Genomic DNA, 14,424 nt, shown 5'->3' on the forward strand with positions numbered 1-14,424 from the left:
TATTGTATTTTCAAGATACGTTTGGATATATGTTAAGGTTAGTTTCTTCTCATTAGAGTTTTTTTTTTCCCCCTTCAGAATTTCTCTGCCTAGTCACATGGGCTTGGTTTCCCATTCCTTGAATGTATGACACATAAGCTTTTTGTAACATACATATCAACTTTCATATTTACCGACTTTCATATTAAAAAATATCAAGACATATCTATAAAATAAGGTAGTTTGAATATTACTATTTGAGATGAGAAAATTATGACAAGGTAAAGAGCTTTCCACATCTGACTATATCTTGTTGGCTAAGGGACAGTAACAAGGCAGCGGGGAGACTGGAGCCACAGCCTGAGGTGGTGATGTCAGCCCCTCATGTCTGTCTGTGAGACCAACTCTGTTACTGAAGACCTGCTGTGTTTGAATTTGATCAATACTTGGGATTACAGTTTGATAGAGTTTCTGCACACGTGTGAAAATTACTGCATTAAAGTTATATTATGTTACAAATTTGTGATTTTATTTTCCTCAAGCAGCATATAGTACTTTGGAAGAAAAAAGTACTCTATTTCTTAAAAACCAGATGCAATTAAGAGAGAGAGAATAATGTTATGTGTGTGTTTCTTTAATAATATTTAGTTGCCTCATACACTATTTATCTATTCGAGTACCTTAAAATTACCTCAAAAATAACGATCAAATGAATAAGATGTGTCTTTCAGTGAAAGAGTAAATGCTATACTTGATTACCTTGAGATTTCATTTTGGGTTTAGCAAAGAGCTCAAGACCTTGAGTCTCAAGAACCAGAATTAGAGGCTGTGCCGGCAGTAGGGGGTGGGGACTCAGAGCCCTGTATCCTCAGTTGCCTTTTCTACAATATGATTGTTTGCTTCACACACATCTGCCTCAGTTTCCTTTTCTGTAAGTCTAGGATAATAAGACTGTGAACTCCACATCACTGTTGTTAGTGTTAAATGAGTAAATGAACATAAAAAGTGTAGAATGCCTGGTTTGTGTAAGTGCTATACCGTACATCAGCTGTATCTGTTATTAGTGTCAGTCTTCCTCTTCAGGTACAGTAGAGATGGATGGAGCCAATGAGAGCACCCAGGGAAATTTCATCCTTTTGGGGTTCTCTGATCACCCCCACCTGGAGAGGATCCTGTTTGTGGTCATCCTGACTGCATACCTCCTGACCCTTGTGGGCAACACCACCATCATCCTGCTGTCCCGGCTGGACCCCCGCCTACACACACCTATGTACTTTTTCCTCACCCACCTCTCCTTCCTGGACCTGAGCTTCACCACCAGCTCCATCCCCCAGCTGCTCTACAACCTGAGTGGACGTGACAAGACCATCAGCTACACAGGCTGTGCCATTCAGCTGTTCCTGTTTCTGGCTCTGGGTGGCGTGGAGTGCCTGCTCCTGGCTGTCATGGCCTACGACCGGTTTGTTGCCATCTGCAAGCCCCTGGAATACATGGCGATCATGAGTCCTTGCCTCTGCTTAGCCTTGGTGTCGGTGGCCTGGGGCTGCGGGGTGGCCAACTCCTTAGCCATGTCCCCAATCACCTTACACCTACCCCGCTGTGGGCACCGCAGTGTGGATCACTTCCTATGTGAGATGCCTGCCCTGATCCGGTTGGCCTGTGTCAACACAGCTGCCATCGAGGGCACTGTCTTTGTCCTGGCAGTGGGCATTGTGCTGTCCCCTCTGGTGTTTATTCTGGTCTCCTACGGCCACATCGTGAGGGCTGTGTTAAGTATCCAATCGTCCTCAGGAAGGCACAAGGCTTTCAACACCTGCGGCTCCCATCTCACCGTGGTCTCCCTGTTCTATGGAAACATTGTCTACATGTACATGCAGCCGGGGAACAGTGCCTCCCAGGACCAGGGCAAGTTCCTCACCCTCTTCTACAACATTGTCACCCCACTCCTGAACCCCCTTATCTACACACTCAGGAACAAAGAGGTGAAGGGGGCACTGAGGAGGCTACTGCTAGGTGACAGAGAGGTAGGGAAAGGGTGAGGGCTAGTGGGGGCCAGCATGCCTAGCCTGGCTGTAATCTCCAGCAGGCCGTTCGTGACACCTGGGACTATTCAGTCAGATTGTGCTTCCCAATGTGTATGTCTTTTCCTGCACTTCTACAGGACTGTTTCAATTCCAATGCTGTATGTTTAATGAGTGGACTGCACAACATGTACCATCCAAACACCATCTAGGTGACCTGTACAGCAGGTCTACAGCACAGTGTGAGATGAGGAGCTGCAAAGAGAAGTGTTCACAGTTTACACCTGAGTGCCAAGTGGGACACTACCTTTCTTAACCAGCTTTTGCTTTTCTTGTTTTTTTTTTTTTTGTGTGTGTGTGCGTTTGTTTGTTTCTAATTATTGAACAGCTTCATGCATATTTTAGTCTAAATGATCGCAATTTGATTACTTTCCTTATGCGACAGCCCTCAAATGTGGGAATGCAGCAAGCTGGCTGTTGTTTCCCATGTCCCATCCAAAGCGTTTCATAGAGCAACATCTGTCTTTTCCAATTTGGTGTCCAAACTCCAGCATTTTCCACAAACGCTAATGTAAGATTCTGGATAAACCAAGAAGTTAACCCATAACAATGATATGTGAGTCATTTGATCTTAGGGCATCATTATTTCTCAGTCATATTATTCTTTTATTAGTGAGGAAGACCTGAAATCCCTGCTATGAGGCAACTGCTCTCAATTCATCTAATAGCCTTTGCATTTGTTAGAGGGCAACAAGATCCTCGTTATCCCCCTTGTGCCCATGTTGTTCTAGAGCCTTTGAAGTTAAATCTTGTGCTCAAGTAGAACAGGAACCAGCAATTTACTCCAAGTTCTGTCCGACTCCTAATTCATTTTTTCCCCTATTTTACATAAACATAAAAGAGCAAAAATCCTCAAGCATTTAGAAATTAATGTCAAAAGAGTATGATTTGTTTCCATTCCTTGCAAAAGAAACCAGAGTGTAGGGGATGAAGAAGTTTTTCTGGAGCCTTTTAGGATCCTTGTCTGGATCTGAAGATTAAACTGGGAAGAATTAACAGGAGAAGAGCATACACATTTATTTAATATAAGTTTTACATAACACAGAAGACGGGAAGAAGTGGTTTTCATGCCAAATTTGATGAGGAGTTAATGTAAGGAGGCCAGAGAATTAAAAGGTTAATTAAACCACAATCAGAGATTACAATATCCTGATCAGCCCTGCAGCCAGGCCAGGAGGACACCTTCAGAACAAAGGAAGATCTCTGCTGAGATTGCTAGCAGCCCATTCCCCATACCTGTGAAGGGGAAACAGCAACCAGGAGTTATTCCCTATGGCTAAAACTATGGTGAAACCTATTGGTTAAAGGCTGGGAATTGCCAGTAGGCTTTCCAGTCTAGTATTCTTACCTTTTCAGGCTACATACTAATTCCTCTTCCTAACTGTATGTCCATGTCAAAGGAAATTGGTTAACAAAGTATTTTAAACTATAACTCACAGGAACTGAAGAATGGTATATAAACTGAATTCCCCTAACACTCAGAGTCCCTTTCAGTGCCTTTACTCTGTCCCTCTCATGCCGCCTCTGTTTCTTACTGCCTTTCCATGTCTCTCTCTATTGTCTCACGGTCCCTTTCACTGCCTTTACTCTGTCTCTCTGTCACTGTCACTCTTACTGTCCTTCTCACTCTCTGCCTCTGAGAGGAGACCACAATCTGTCTGTGGAGTGTTACCTCCTTTTTAATAAATTTTCCTTTGAGTCTCTCTAACTTTGGCATGTGTGTTGAATTCTTTCTATACTCTCCACTAAAGGACCCTCTTATCCTCTCAGTACAGGGCTTGGTCTCCCCCTTGCTTGGGAAAATTTGCCCTGTCTTGCATCAGAGTGGACAGTGATAGATAAACATAATAGGACAAAGGGAGCATGAGCTAATATAGTAAGAAGGGCCCTGGCGAGGCCTGTGTTCAGATTCCTCTTCATGTTCTGTCTTGGACATAAGGGGCTACCCCCTTCCTCCATGAGTAGAGAGGACACCTCTTACCTTGATGCAGGACAGGGAAAATTCCCCTGATTGGGGGAGACCAAGCCCTGCACTGAGAAAAGAAGAGGGTCCTTTGGAGGAGAGTGGAGAAAGAATTCAACACACGCACCAAAGTTAGAATCAAAAGGAAAGTTTATTAGAAAAGGGGTAACACTCCACAGAGTGTGGTCTCCTTTCAGAGGCAGACAGTGAGAAGGACCAAGAGAGAGGTGGAAAGAGTAAGTAGGACAGAGTCTTCAGGGAATTCAGTGTATTTATCATTCTTTAGTTCCTGTGACTTATAGTTTAAAAGACTTTGTTAACCCATTTCCTTTGATATGGACATATGTGAGGAAGGGGAATAGTGAGTAGCATCAAAAGGTTTAGAATATGTAGAGTGGAAGGCCTACTGGCAGTTCCCCATGGTTTTAGCTATAGAGAATGACTCTTGGTTCCTGGTTCCCTTTTACAGGTGTGGAGAATGGGCTATTAGCAATCCCAGCAGAGATCTTCCTTTGTTCTGAAGATGTCCTCTTGGCCTGGCTGCAGGGCTGATCAGGATATTGTAATCTCTGATTGTGGCTTGATTAAACTTCTAATTCACTTGCCTCCTCCCTGCATTAAATTTTTCTCATGTACAATAGTTGGTACATTTCTTAGTTGCTGAATTGTCAAATGTGGTATTTCTCTGATATGGGAAATGTAAAGAAATCTAAGATGTCTACCCTGTCCCGGAGGAATTTTAACAACCTCCTCTCCCTAGAACACTACTTTTCCTCGCACGTGAAACATAAGACCGCCAAGTATGCAGGATAATCAATGTATAAATCTATCCTCCTGCCCTTGTTCAGGGCTCAGAATCTGGAGAGTGACTCCTCTGAGCCCGCCGGCGTAAATAAACCTTCTTTGATTCTTAGTTCACTGAGTGCCGTTTGGTTCTTTTGGGTTCACAGGCCAAAATCCACAACATTTTGGTTCCCTGACTGGGAAACCCAACCACGCTGGCCCTTTGAAGCCACTGGTTTGTGTATAATGCCAAGATGCTGATTGAGGCAACTGAGGAACTAGAAGGTGCACGCCTCCCCCCCACCCCCCGCCTGCCCCAGTTGGGCGGTCTTGGGCCTGGATGCGCTCAGCTGGCCCCGCTCTGTTGTTTCCCTTGGACTCTGAGTTGTGAGGAGAGGAGATTCAGCGGATCCACATCAGACACATAAGACCGCGGCCCATGGTAGACAGGCCCACCTTAAGGGTGGAAGGGGAGACTGATCACCTCCCAGGGGTAAACGCCCCTCAGGTAGGGATCATCAGGGAGGGAATGTTTTAATCTCTGAGAGAGTGTGTGTCTGTGTGGATCTCAGAGACATGTCTCTGAGTTTCCAGTCTGTGGCCCCACGGTGAAAAACTACAGGGTCCGAGAGGGTCCCAACCTACGGTTCCGTAGCAACGTCATAAGGCATAACAGTGATTTGTCCCTCTGGGAATGACCAGGCCCAGGGTTTATACGGGTACACCTTAGCCAAGACACGCTGAAAGTCTCGAGAGAGACGTGGCCAGGTAGGCATTTGAATAGGCTCTGAAAAGGGATTCCCCCCCCCCACCCTGCCCCCCACACACACTTTGTCTGTTTTTGCGGTACCGACACAGTGGGAAACATGGGGTCTGGTCAGAGTAAGGCAACGGTCCTTGAGACTATGTTAAAGAATTTCGAGAAAGGTATTTGCCTCAGAGGTGGTTATTACTGAACTGGTAAAAAGAGGCAAACTGAAGGAATAAAGAAAGTGTGAAAGTAGTAGAAGGTCTGTGGAGGGAAATCTTGAGAGGAAATCTTGTGAGGGGAAGGTGTAGGAGGTTTGTGAAGAAATTCTGAGGAGAAATTTTATGTAATAAAGTGAAACAAGGTTGGAAATTTGAATGCCAAGAGCAAGCTGATGCAAAAAAAAAAAAAGAAGAAGAAAGGAATTGTTTTTAATGCTCTTTAGACTATTGGTCTGATGTAAATGTTTTGAAAAGGTTTTCTGGGAAGAAAACTAGGATTCTGCATTTCTTTGAAATAATTTTAGTGTTTTGCATTACTTTACCTACGTTTCTAAGACTTTAGAGAATATATTAACACTGGCCTCTGTACCTACTTCTCAAAGGAAGCTCCCTGCAAATATGGGTTGGGGTGAGTTTCTCTAAGCCAACTGTCTTAGACTATATGTTGGAAAATTTTAAGGAGGGTTTCTCTGAGGAGTATAGGGTCATGCTGACCTCGGAAAAGCTGTATCCTTTGTGAGCTCGAATGACCCGCTTTAGGGGTAGGTTGGCCCTCAGAAGGGACCTTAGACTTCCCCACAGTGAGAGCAGTGTATTGGGGAGTGACAGGACCCCAGGATATCTAGACCAAGTTCTGTACATAGACACATGGCTGTATACCACTACTATAGTGCTCCCTTGGGTCCGGTTCAGCACAAACAAGCAGGGACAGAATAGAGCATTTATAGCCTGCCTGGGTAGGCGAAAGGACAAGGAAATACCAACAAAATTAATTCATCCAGAAGTCCTGTGAAAGATTCTATCTAATGTCCACTATATATCCCAGTAGCTCCGTCAGTCCCTGCAAAGCCACTTTACTATCAATTGCCAGACAGGCCTCTACCATCAGTGCCTTTGCTGCCCCCTACTGCCCCACAGCCTGGGACTGACATCATTCCTCCTGTCTCTCATTCAAGTTCGACTTGACAATAGGAAAGCCCAAAGAACAGTGGTGGAGTGCGTGGAAACAAGACGGCCAGGTTAGAACGATTCCTGTCCCTTTTGTTAGAAAGCTCGTGAGATCCCCTCTACAGGGAAAACATTGTGAAAAGTCTAAATTAGAGGTAAAGGCTGGAGCTAGGAAGTCAACAAACGTGTCAAAAACAGCAGAGATACATCAAGAGGTAACTGACAAATGGGGAAAGCAGAAGGTGTCCCTGTTGGCAGCTGCATTAGGGAACCCAAGTCTAGTGCAACAGATAGCTGCTCCCACATGGCAGAAAGAAACCAGAAGGAAATTACACCGGAACCAATGTGTCTTCTGTAGAGAGATTGGCCATTGGAAGAACAAGTGCCATCGTTGCAGGGAAACTGTAAGTCCAAAAGAGCCAGAGAATTTAAGACATCAACGTAAGCCAGTCATCAAAGAAGACTGGGCCAAAAGACAATCAAACTAGGAACAGTCGCAATAGAAGTAGCGGGGCCAATCAATGATTTGCGTAGTGGACACTCAACACCGTAGCTGTGGCCAAACATCAAAAAGGAGTCATTAAGTTACAAGGGGCAGCTAAATTCTGTCAGTTCTGACCAATGCCAGAATAACTTATTTATTATCAGGGACTGCTGTGCAAAAACCACGAGTCTGTCTTAAAACTCTAAGTATGTTAAACCATGCAGACTGCCTTGGGGCCAGAGGTCTTCAAGGTGTCCAATAACTGGGACTGTGCAGAGAAGGAAGCAAAGTATAGAAGGGCTCCAATTTTAGCTGCCATAATACAAGGATCATCTCGAGGTGACCTTAGGCAGTAAAAACCTTGAAAGCCTGGAGGGCCTCGGTCTTGGTTGGCCATGAGTGGCATTGTCGGGACTGAGATATAATCAATGTGCAGGCTGCAAAACGAAGGGCACTAGAAGGATGAATGGCCATCCAGCCCTAGAAAGCAGGAGAGGGGTGGACCTCATAAACCCTCGCCCCACATAGCAAGCCTCTTGTGAAGGAGTTCTCTCTCCTCCAACAATGGAGGCCCAAGCACTTGCAAGCTCCAGTCCTAGAAAAAATCCACCAGGATCACAACAGTAGAACCTCAGGTCACCCTCGACATGACAAAAAGAAAAAACTGAATTTTTACTAGATACTAGAGCTGCCTACTGTCCTGACCTTTCTCATAGGTCTGTCTCTCCAATGCTAACTGCACAGTGACAGGAATAAACAGTCAGCCAAACATAAATTTCCTTTCCCATTGTGAGACCAGGATTAGCAATGAAATTCTCTGCCACACATCAGGACCAGGGTCCTCTGCAGAAAGCGCCTTGTCTGAGAAACCAAGACACAGCTTGAAAGGGGAGAAGCCCCCTTGCCCACCACACAGTCCACGTTTGTAGGGAAAGTAAGGCTAAACCATTTCTAGACAACCTGCTGCTATGTTAGGGTTTCCTACTAGCAGGCCAGCTACCTCCCAGCAACCTGTTAAAAGTCAGCCCATGAGACAAACAGAAAGGGCCCCACCTGAAACTCAGAAAGGATAAGGCTGTGCTTTCTTAAAGTGTCTACTATAACACCAGCAGAAAATGTGTAACATTTATTAAGTGTGTTAACTAACGGTTTAACATCTCAGATAATGACATAGAACTACAGCTCCACTACTTCTGTAAGGTATACAAATTACTCACTAGATAGTTTCTTATTGATGGAAAAACTATTCTTATGTTAAAACCAAAACCAAGGGAAGAATTTTCTTACAGCAACAAAGCGATCAACTTCATCTTAAGCTAGTCTCAGATATGAGACCTGTAGAAAGAGGGAGGAAATGAAATGGAACATCTCTTGCAGAGTTAATCTTTTTAGTAAACCTAGTTAAGTTTTCTTCCCTCCTCTCTTTAGGAAAAAAGGCCCTCTCCCTCAAATCCTGATAGTTGCCTGAAACTGGTAACTCAGATCCTCTGGCTATTAATAAGGGTCATCAGCCCATTGTTAAGTAGAAATGATGTTAAGACAGGCAACGCCCTTAAAGTCTGAATGAGAGAGGACTTTGGACCAAAGGTCTATTTTTTTACTCTTTAAGAAATGTATTAACCAAGCCTGTTTTCCTTTACTCGCTTAATAGGCAAATTAATAGATATATGATTAAAATAATCAGTTCAAATCTTCTTCCTTATCTAGGGACTAAGACTGCATTGCAGCAGGAAACTCGAGACTCCACTCTGACTGAGGCAGAAAGGGAAAGAGTTCCATGAAACCCCAGTAGACAGGGACTACGACCCTTCTCAGCAGAAAGCAGATACAGAAGAAGAGACCTCCTGTCCCTCAACATCTATACTAATAATAAGGGGGTTCATGGCTCTTAGAAAAGAGTTAGGCAGGGAAATTAAGGGGTTTCTAGGTCTGCCTACAAAGACGATGAGGTCATCTTATCTCAAAAAAGGTTCACTATAATCCATCATGTACCCTAAGGCCTTTAGGCTTCTCCCCTTACAAAATCCTTTTCCGGAGACTTCCCCCAGCACTAAAGGGGGGAAGGGTGTAACTGCAACTATGTTAGCAGAAATTTAGGAAAAATAGAGATTTAAGGGTATTTAGTCAGTAGAGAAAGAAATTTTAGTAAGTTCTGTGTTAGGATCTGGTTGGCAGAATTAACCTTTGGAAAAGGTTTATACACAGGTATTTGTAATAAATTTAGAGTCATAGTTGAAAGACTCAGATCATAATTGGCTGATTTTCCTAACTATTGTAATATAGTTCTCATTTAAAAGATAAATTAAACTTTAGAAAGAACCCTCATGCTTCTAGGGAATTAGGTCTACCCTTATTAGTCAGGAGAAGAAATATAGGTTAAGGATTAAAAAAGGAGCCACTCCAGCCAAACTAAACAGGCTCTCACATTGTTATATTAGCAGCTCTCACTGCCATTAAAGTTATAGGTATTACTTTGTGACTCCACCACACCTGGGTAAAGAAAACAGCATTTCCAGAGAACGTTTTCTTGATCAGCCTCTCTAGATCGCGTTCCAGAGGCAGCGGAAAATCCATCTGAGATCATTGGCCCTGCTCTGGCCACCCCCAGAAGCTGGTCAGTCTATGCACAGCAGAAGCTTGAGGATTTCATCATGGGACTGCTTATAATTGGACTTTAGGGAGGAAATTGGTACAGAGAAGTGAGAATATGTATCCATGCTAAAAAAGAGGTCAGAGAATGTCCACTACCTTAGTTTTCTATAGCTACTGTGAATGGCAGTGCTTTTCAGATATATTTTCCAGAGCTGCGCTCGATGCGGCAGGATTTATCACTTGCTGGATGTGGCAAGTGTCCCCTGAACAGAGACCTGAGTATGGGAAAATGTAAATGAGGTAAGGTGAATAGACTCCCTTGGGAAAAGGGTACGCAAAAGAGTAGGCGGGAGAAAATACAGATCACAGCCTGGTAGAATTCAAGAAAACACGTGTGTTAAATAAATCTAAGGAGTAAACTGTCATAACCAGGAGTAAAACAGGACAACAAATGTCAAAGGACTGCAATGTTTTTGTACAGAGCTTAAAGCTATACTTAGGGCTAGGGAATATGGTGTGCATACTCACCAGATTCAGCAATTTTAGATATCATATAAGAAACTTGTCCCTGGTTCCCAGAGGAAGGAACTATAAATAGTTAAAGCTGAGAAAAGATTGGGAAACTACTGAATCGATTTCCACCCAGGCAAGGTCTGAAACTGAGTGGCTTTACTAGATTTGCAGAAACAAGGCCTAAGGTGCTTCCCCAAAATTAAGAAAGAAGCTGCATAATTAGCATGATAAAGCCTTCCTCCTACCTCTGAGAACAGAAGAATTGCTTGGTCACCTGGTCCCCAAAGCCCTCAGAGGGTGTGGTGGTGCGCACCTGTAGTCCTAGCTACAGGCTGAGGCAGTAGGATCGCTTGAGCCCAGGAATTCTGGGCTGTAGTGCGCTATGCCGATCGGGTATCGGTGATTGGGTGTCCACACTAAGTTTGGCAACAATATAGTGACCTCCTGGGAGCAGGGGACCACCAGGTTCCCTAAGGAGGGGTGAACCAGCTCAGGTCGGAAATGGAGCAGGTCAAAACTCCTATGCTGATCAGTAGTAAGAGGATTGCGCCTATGAATAGTCACTGCACTCCTGGCCTGGACAACATGGCAAAATCCCGTCTCTATTACAGCAGGTAAAAAGGGAACTCCAAATAGGGGACTGGAAAGATAATGAGTGGCCCCCAGAACAGATAATCCAATCCTGTAGGCCTGCCACTTAGGCAAAAGAGATCTTGGGGATACCATACCCCCATTTACATGTTAAATTGAATTATCCGACTGCAGGTAGTTACTAAGAAAATTAGGAGAGCCCTGACCCTCCTGGCACATTAAGAAACTCAGATGAGAAATGTCATGTACCAGAACAGGTTGGCACTAAATTATCTATTAGCAGCAGAAGGAGGTTTATTTGGGAAATTCAATCTCACCAACTGTTGTGTGCAAAGAGAAGACCAGAGCTGGACAGTTGAAGATTTTGTCAGATGACAGGACTGGCACATGTGCCCGTACAAACATGGCATGGATGGGACCCCAATAACCTTTAGAGGTTGGTTCTCCACTTTCGGAGGCTTTAAGACCTTCCTTAGAATAATACTCCACCTCCTCATTACCTGCCTACTTCTGCCTTGCCTATTGCCTCTTGTTTGGAAAATTATCTCTTTTACAGAAGCTACAGTGGAGAGAAAGACTACAGCAGAGATTCTTTTGCAATAGAATTATTGGTCCCTGGTCCAGGGAGATGAGGAAGTAGATCAGGAAGTTAATCAAAGAGGTGATGCCTTATAAAGAATTTAGGCAGACATCAAAAAGGGGGAATGATATGGGAAATGTAAAGAAATCTAAGATGGCTACCCTGTCCCAGAGGAATTTTAACAACCTCCTCTCCCTGGAACATTACCTTTCCCATGCGTGCAAAACAAAAGACCACCAAGTATGCGAAAGTAATCAATGTATAAATCTATCTGCCTGCCTTTGTTCGGGGCTCAGACTCTGAAGAGTGACTCCTCTGAGCCCGCCAACGTGAATAAACCTTTGATTCTTAGTTCGGTGAGTGCCACTTGGTTCTTCTGGGTTCACCGGCCAAAATCCACAACATCTCAACATAATTTTTAATCATTACGGTCCCTCAAAAGACTTCTGAACCCTTTATGTTTTTATCCCTCTTCCTCCCATGAAATTTTAATACCATAGACATAATATACCACCATCTGTTTGTGACCTATAGTACTTTGCAGGGCACAAACTATCACAATAGCTGAGATTTTTCTAACCTCCTGGAACCACTTCTTTTGCCCACTTGAGGATAGCATCACTGGTGATAGCACCACATCTGGTAGAGAATATGAAACTGCCAGATGAATAAAGTTCTCATAGTCTTTGTAGAAAATTTAGGGTGCAGGCCTTGTAAGTTTCCTGAGAGACAAAACCTTTAGGGTGGAAGATTTCTAAGAGGAAAAGCTATCACAGCAGGCACCCTATTGCTCAGTCTGTGAAGTTAAGGAGCCAGATCTGAAAATAAAAACTTGTCACCTGTGATCAAGAGAACTAAATGTTAATCAAGCTACATTCAGAGACTGCAATATGCTGACCAGCCCTTCAGCCAGGCCAGAAGGATACCTGCAGAACAAAGGAAGATTTCTACTGGGATTGATGACAACCCATTCCCCCACATCTATGAGGGAAAATCAGAAAATAGAGTCTTTAAGTGGCTTTCTTACACAAATAAAATCATTCATTCCCTATGGCTAAAACCGTAGGGACTTATGAATTTAAATGTGGAAATTGTTGGTGAGCCTCTTGTATTCCATTTTCATACTACATACTCTTCCCGTTCCTCACTGTATGTCCATATCAAAGGAAATGGGAATGAAAGAATGACATATAAAAGGAATTCCCCAAACACTTGGGGTCCTTCTCACTGTCCCTCTCACTCTCTGCCTCTGAGAGAAGACCACACTCTGTCTCTGGGGTGTTACTCCTTCTCTAATAAACTTTCCTTTTGATTCTAACTTTGATGTGTGTGCTGAATTCTTTCTACACACTCTGCTAAGAACTCTCTTTTCTCTCCGTGCCACTCAGGGAAATGTGCCCTGTCCTACATCAGTCTTGTCTCACTTTCTTCCTTGTGCATGAGTGTGGGCTTCTGCCACTGGAGGTTCTCACTGATCCTAACTTTGTATAAAAATAAACTTCATACAAATCCAAGTTTATCTTGGAATATTTTATGGAGAATTACTTAAGTCTTCTCTATGTAAAATGTTTGCTTGTGCTTATCGATTTAATTCATGACCTTTGGTTTTTATATACTCTATACACACAGGTAAATACATATATTTATGAGTCAGGAACTAGAAGGCTGTATGGAGGTGTGTTGTTTCTATTTTCATTTTTCAGAAAGGCAGACTGCCACATACAGCACCTCATTTAGATGTGTCTGGAGTCTTGGAAGCTTGACTACCCTATGTTATCCTACAAATGGACCTTTAGAGCTTGTTTGGAGGTTCTAGCAGGGGAGCGCAGCTACTTGTATATCCTTGACTGAAGAACGGTCCTCTCCTCTATCAGGAAAGGCCATCTTCCTCGACTTAGTGTGCAGCTTCGGGGGGGATGCATATGGAGCAGTGAGGGAGGAAGTGGACACCTGCCTAGCCAGCCACTCAGCCAAATCAACCCTAACGATCAATGGGGTGACAGATGTCACAGCCAGATCACCCTCACATCCTGGAGGTATGTTTTATATCATACCATCTCACCACATGGACAGTCCTTCTTACTGGTTCTCACTTATCAGACCAATCATCAACCTTCATTTCTGTGGTAAGTGTTACCAAGGGAACCACGACTGCCACATCCATAGTGACTCTCTCATCAGTCAAATGGGGTGAGCACCTACTGTGTGCCAGCTACTCTTCCCAACACTAGAGTCATAGTAGCAAGTATAACTGCTGAGATCCTTGCAATTGGTGAAGACTGAACACACACAGATGCACTATATAAGTAAGAAAGGTCATCAAAGATGTGACAACTGCTGGGTGGAGGAAGCGCAGGTGACATATTTGAGGCTGGCATCTGTCTATGTGCTGGCCACAAACTCTAAATTTTGATTTGAACGTGTCACACTGTAGCTCCCTTTGGAGACTGTCTTTTCTACAGTCTAGAATTCATGTAAAATCTTTGACAAATGTTTACTTGGGAATAGCTTTTTAAAAAGTGGTTAAAACCATCAGGATGATAGAAATATTTCAAGGAATGAAGCCAAGAAAGGAAATATTGATATGGTCACCTGCCACAAAAGTCTGAATGAGGGGCAAGAAATGTAACTGAGGACAGTTTCCAAAGGGAAGGACTATTCATGTTAGAAGGCCAGTAAAGGGAGCTGTACAGTACCAGTGGGGCAGATGGTCCTGTAGACATTGAAAACCTCTGTCAGAGACATTCATCAGTATTAGAGGAAGGAACCAGCTATTTCTGTGTTGAAGAATCAGTGAGAGACAAGATGAGAGCAAACCTCTGTTTTCAGGTGTTCCTCTGGGAAGTGAGAAAACTCTAAACCAGTCCAGAGTCAAAGATGAATGGGGGTGAGCCCTGTCCCAAGGTGTTTTATTTTTTTCCTTAAAAAAATTGTTAGTTGA

The 14,424-nt window shown here is 43.6% G+C and overlaps 1 protein-coding gene across 1 annotated transcript; it reads left to right on the top strand.

Moving 5' to 3' along the window:
* The first annotated feature begins 1,073 nt into the window (after nucleotides 1–1,073).
* On the top strand, nucleotides 1,074–2,018 carry LOC107501880 (olfactory receptor 2W3). Its single transcript, XM_016128455.2, has one exon. The coding sequence runs from the start codon at nucleotides 1,074–1,076 to the stop codon at nucleotides 2,016–2,018; it is 945 nt and encodes a 314-aa protein (XP_015983941.1).
* The last annotated feature ends 12,406 nt before the right edge of the window (nucleotides 2,019–14,424 follow it).

The sequence above is a fragment of the Rousettus aegyptiacus genome, unplaced genomic scaffold, assembly GCF_014176215.1.
Source record: "Rousettus aegyptiacus isolate mRouAeg1 unplaced genomic scaffold, mRouAeg1.p scaffold_m13_p_7, whole genome shotgun sequence".
NCBI lineage: Eukaryota > Metazoa > Chordata > Mammalia > Chiroptera > Pteropodidae > Rousettus > Rousettus aegyptiacus.

Bases quoted from the DNA above. Each gene is read 5' to 3' on its own strand.
- LOC107501880 (XM_016128455.2), top strand. From the start codon at position 1,074: ATGGATGGAGCCAATGAGAGCACCCAGGGAAATTTCATCCTTTTGGGG.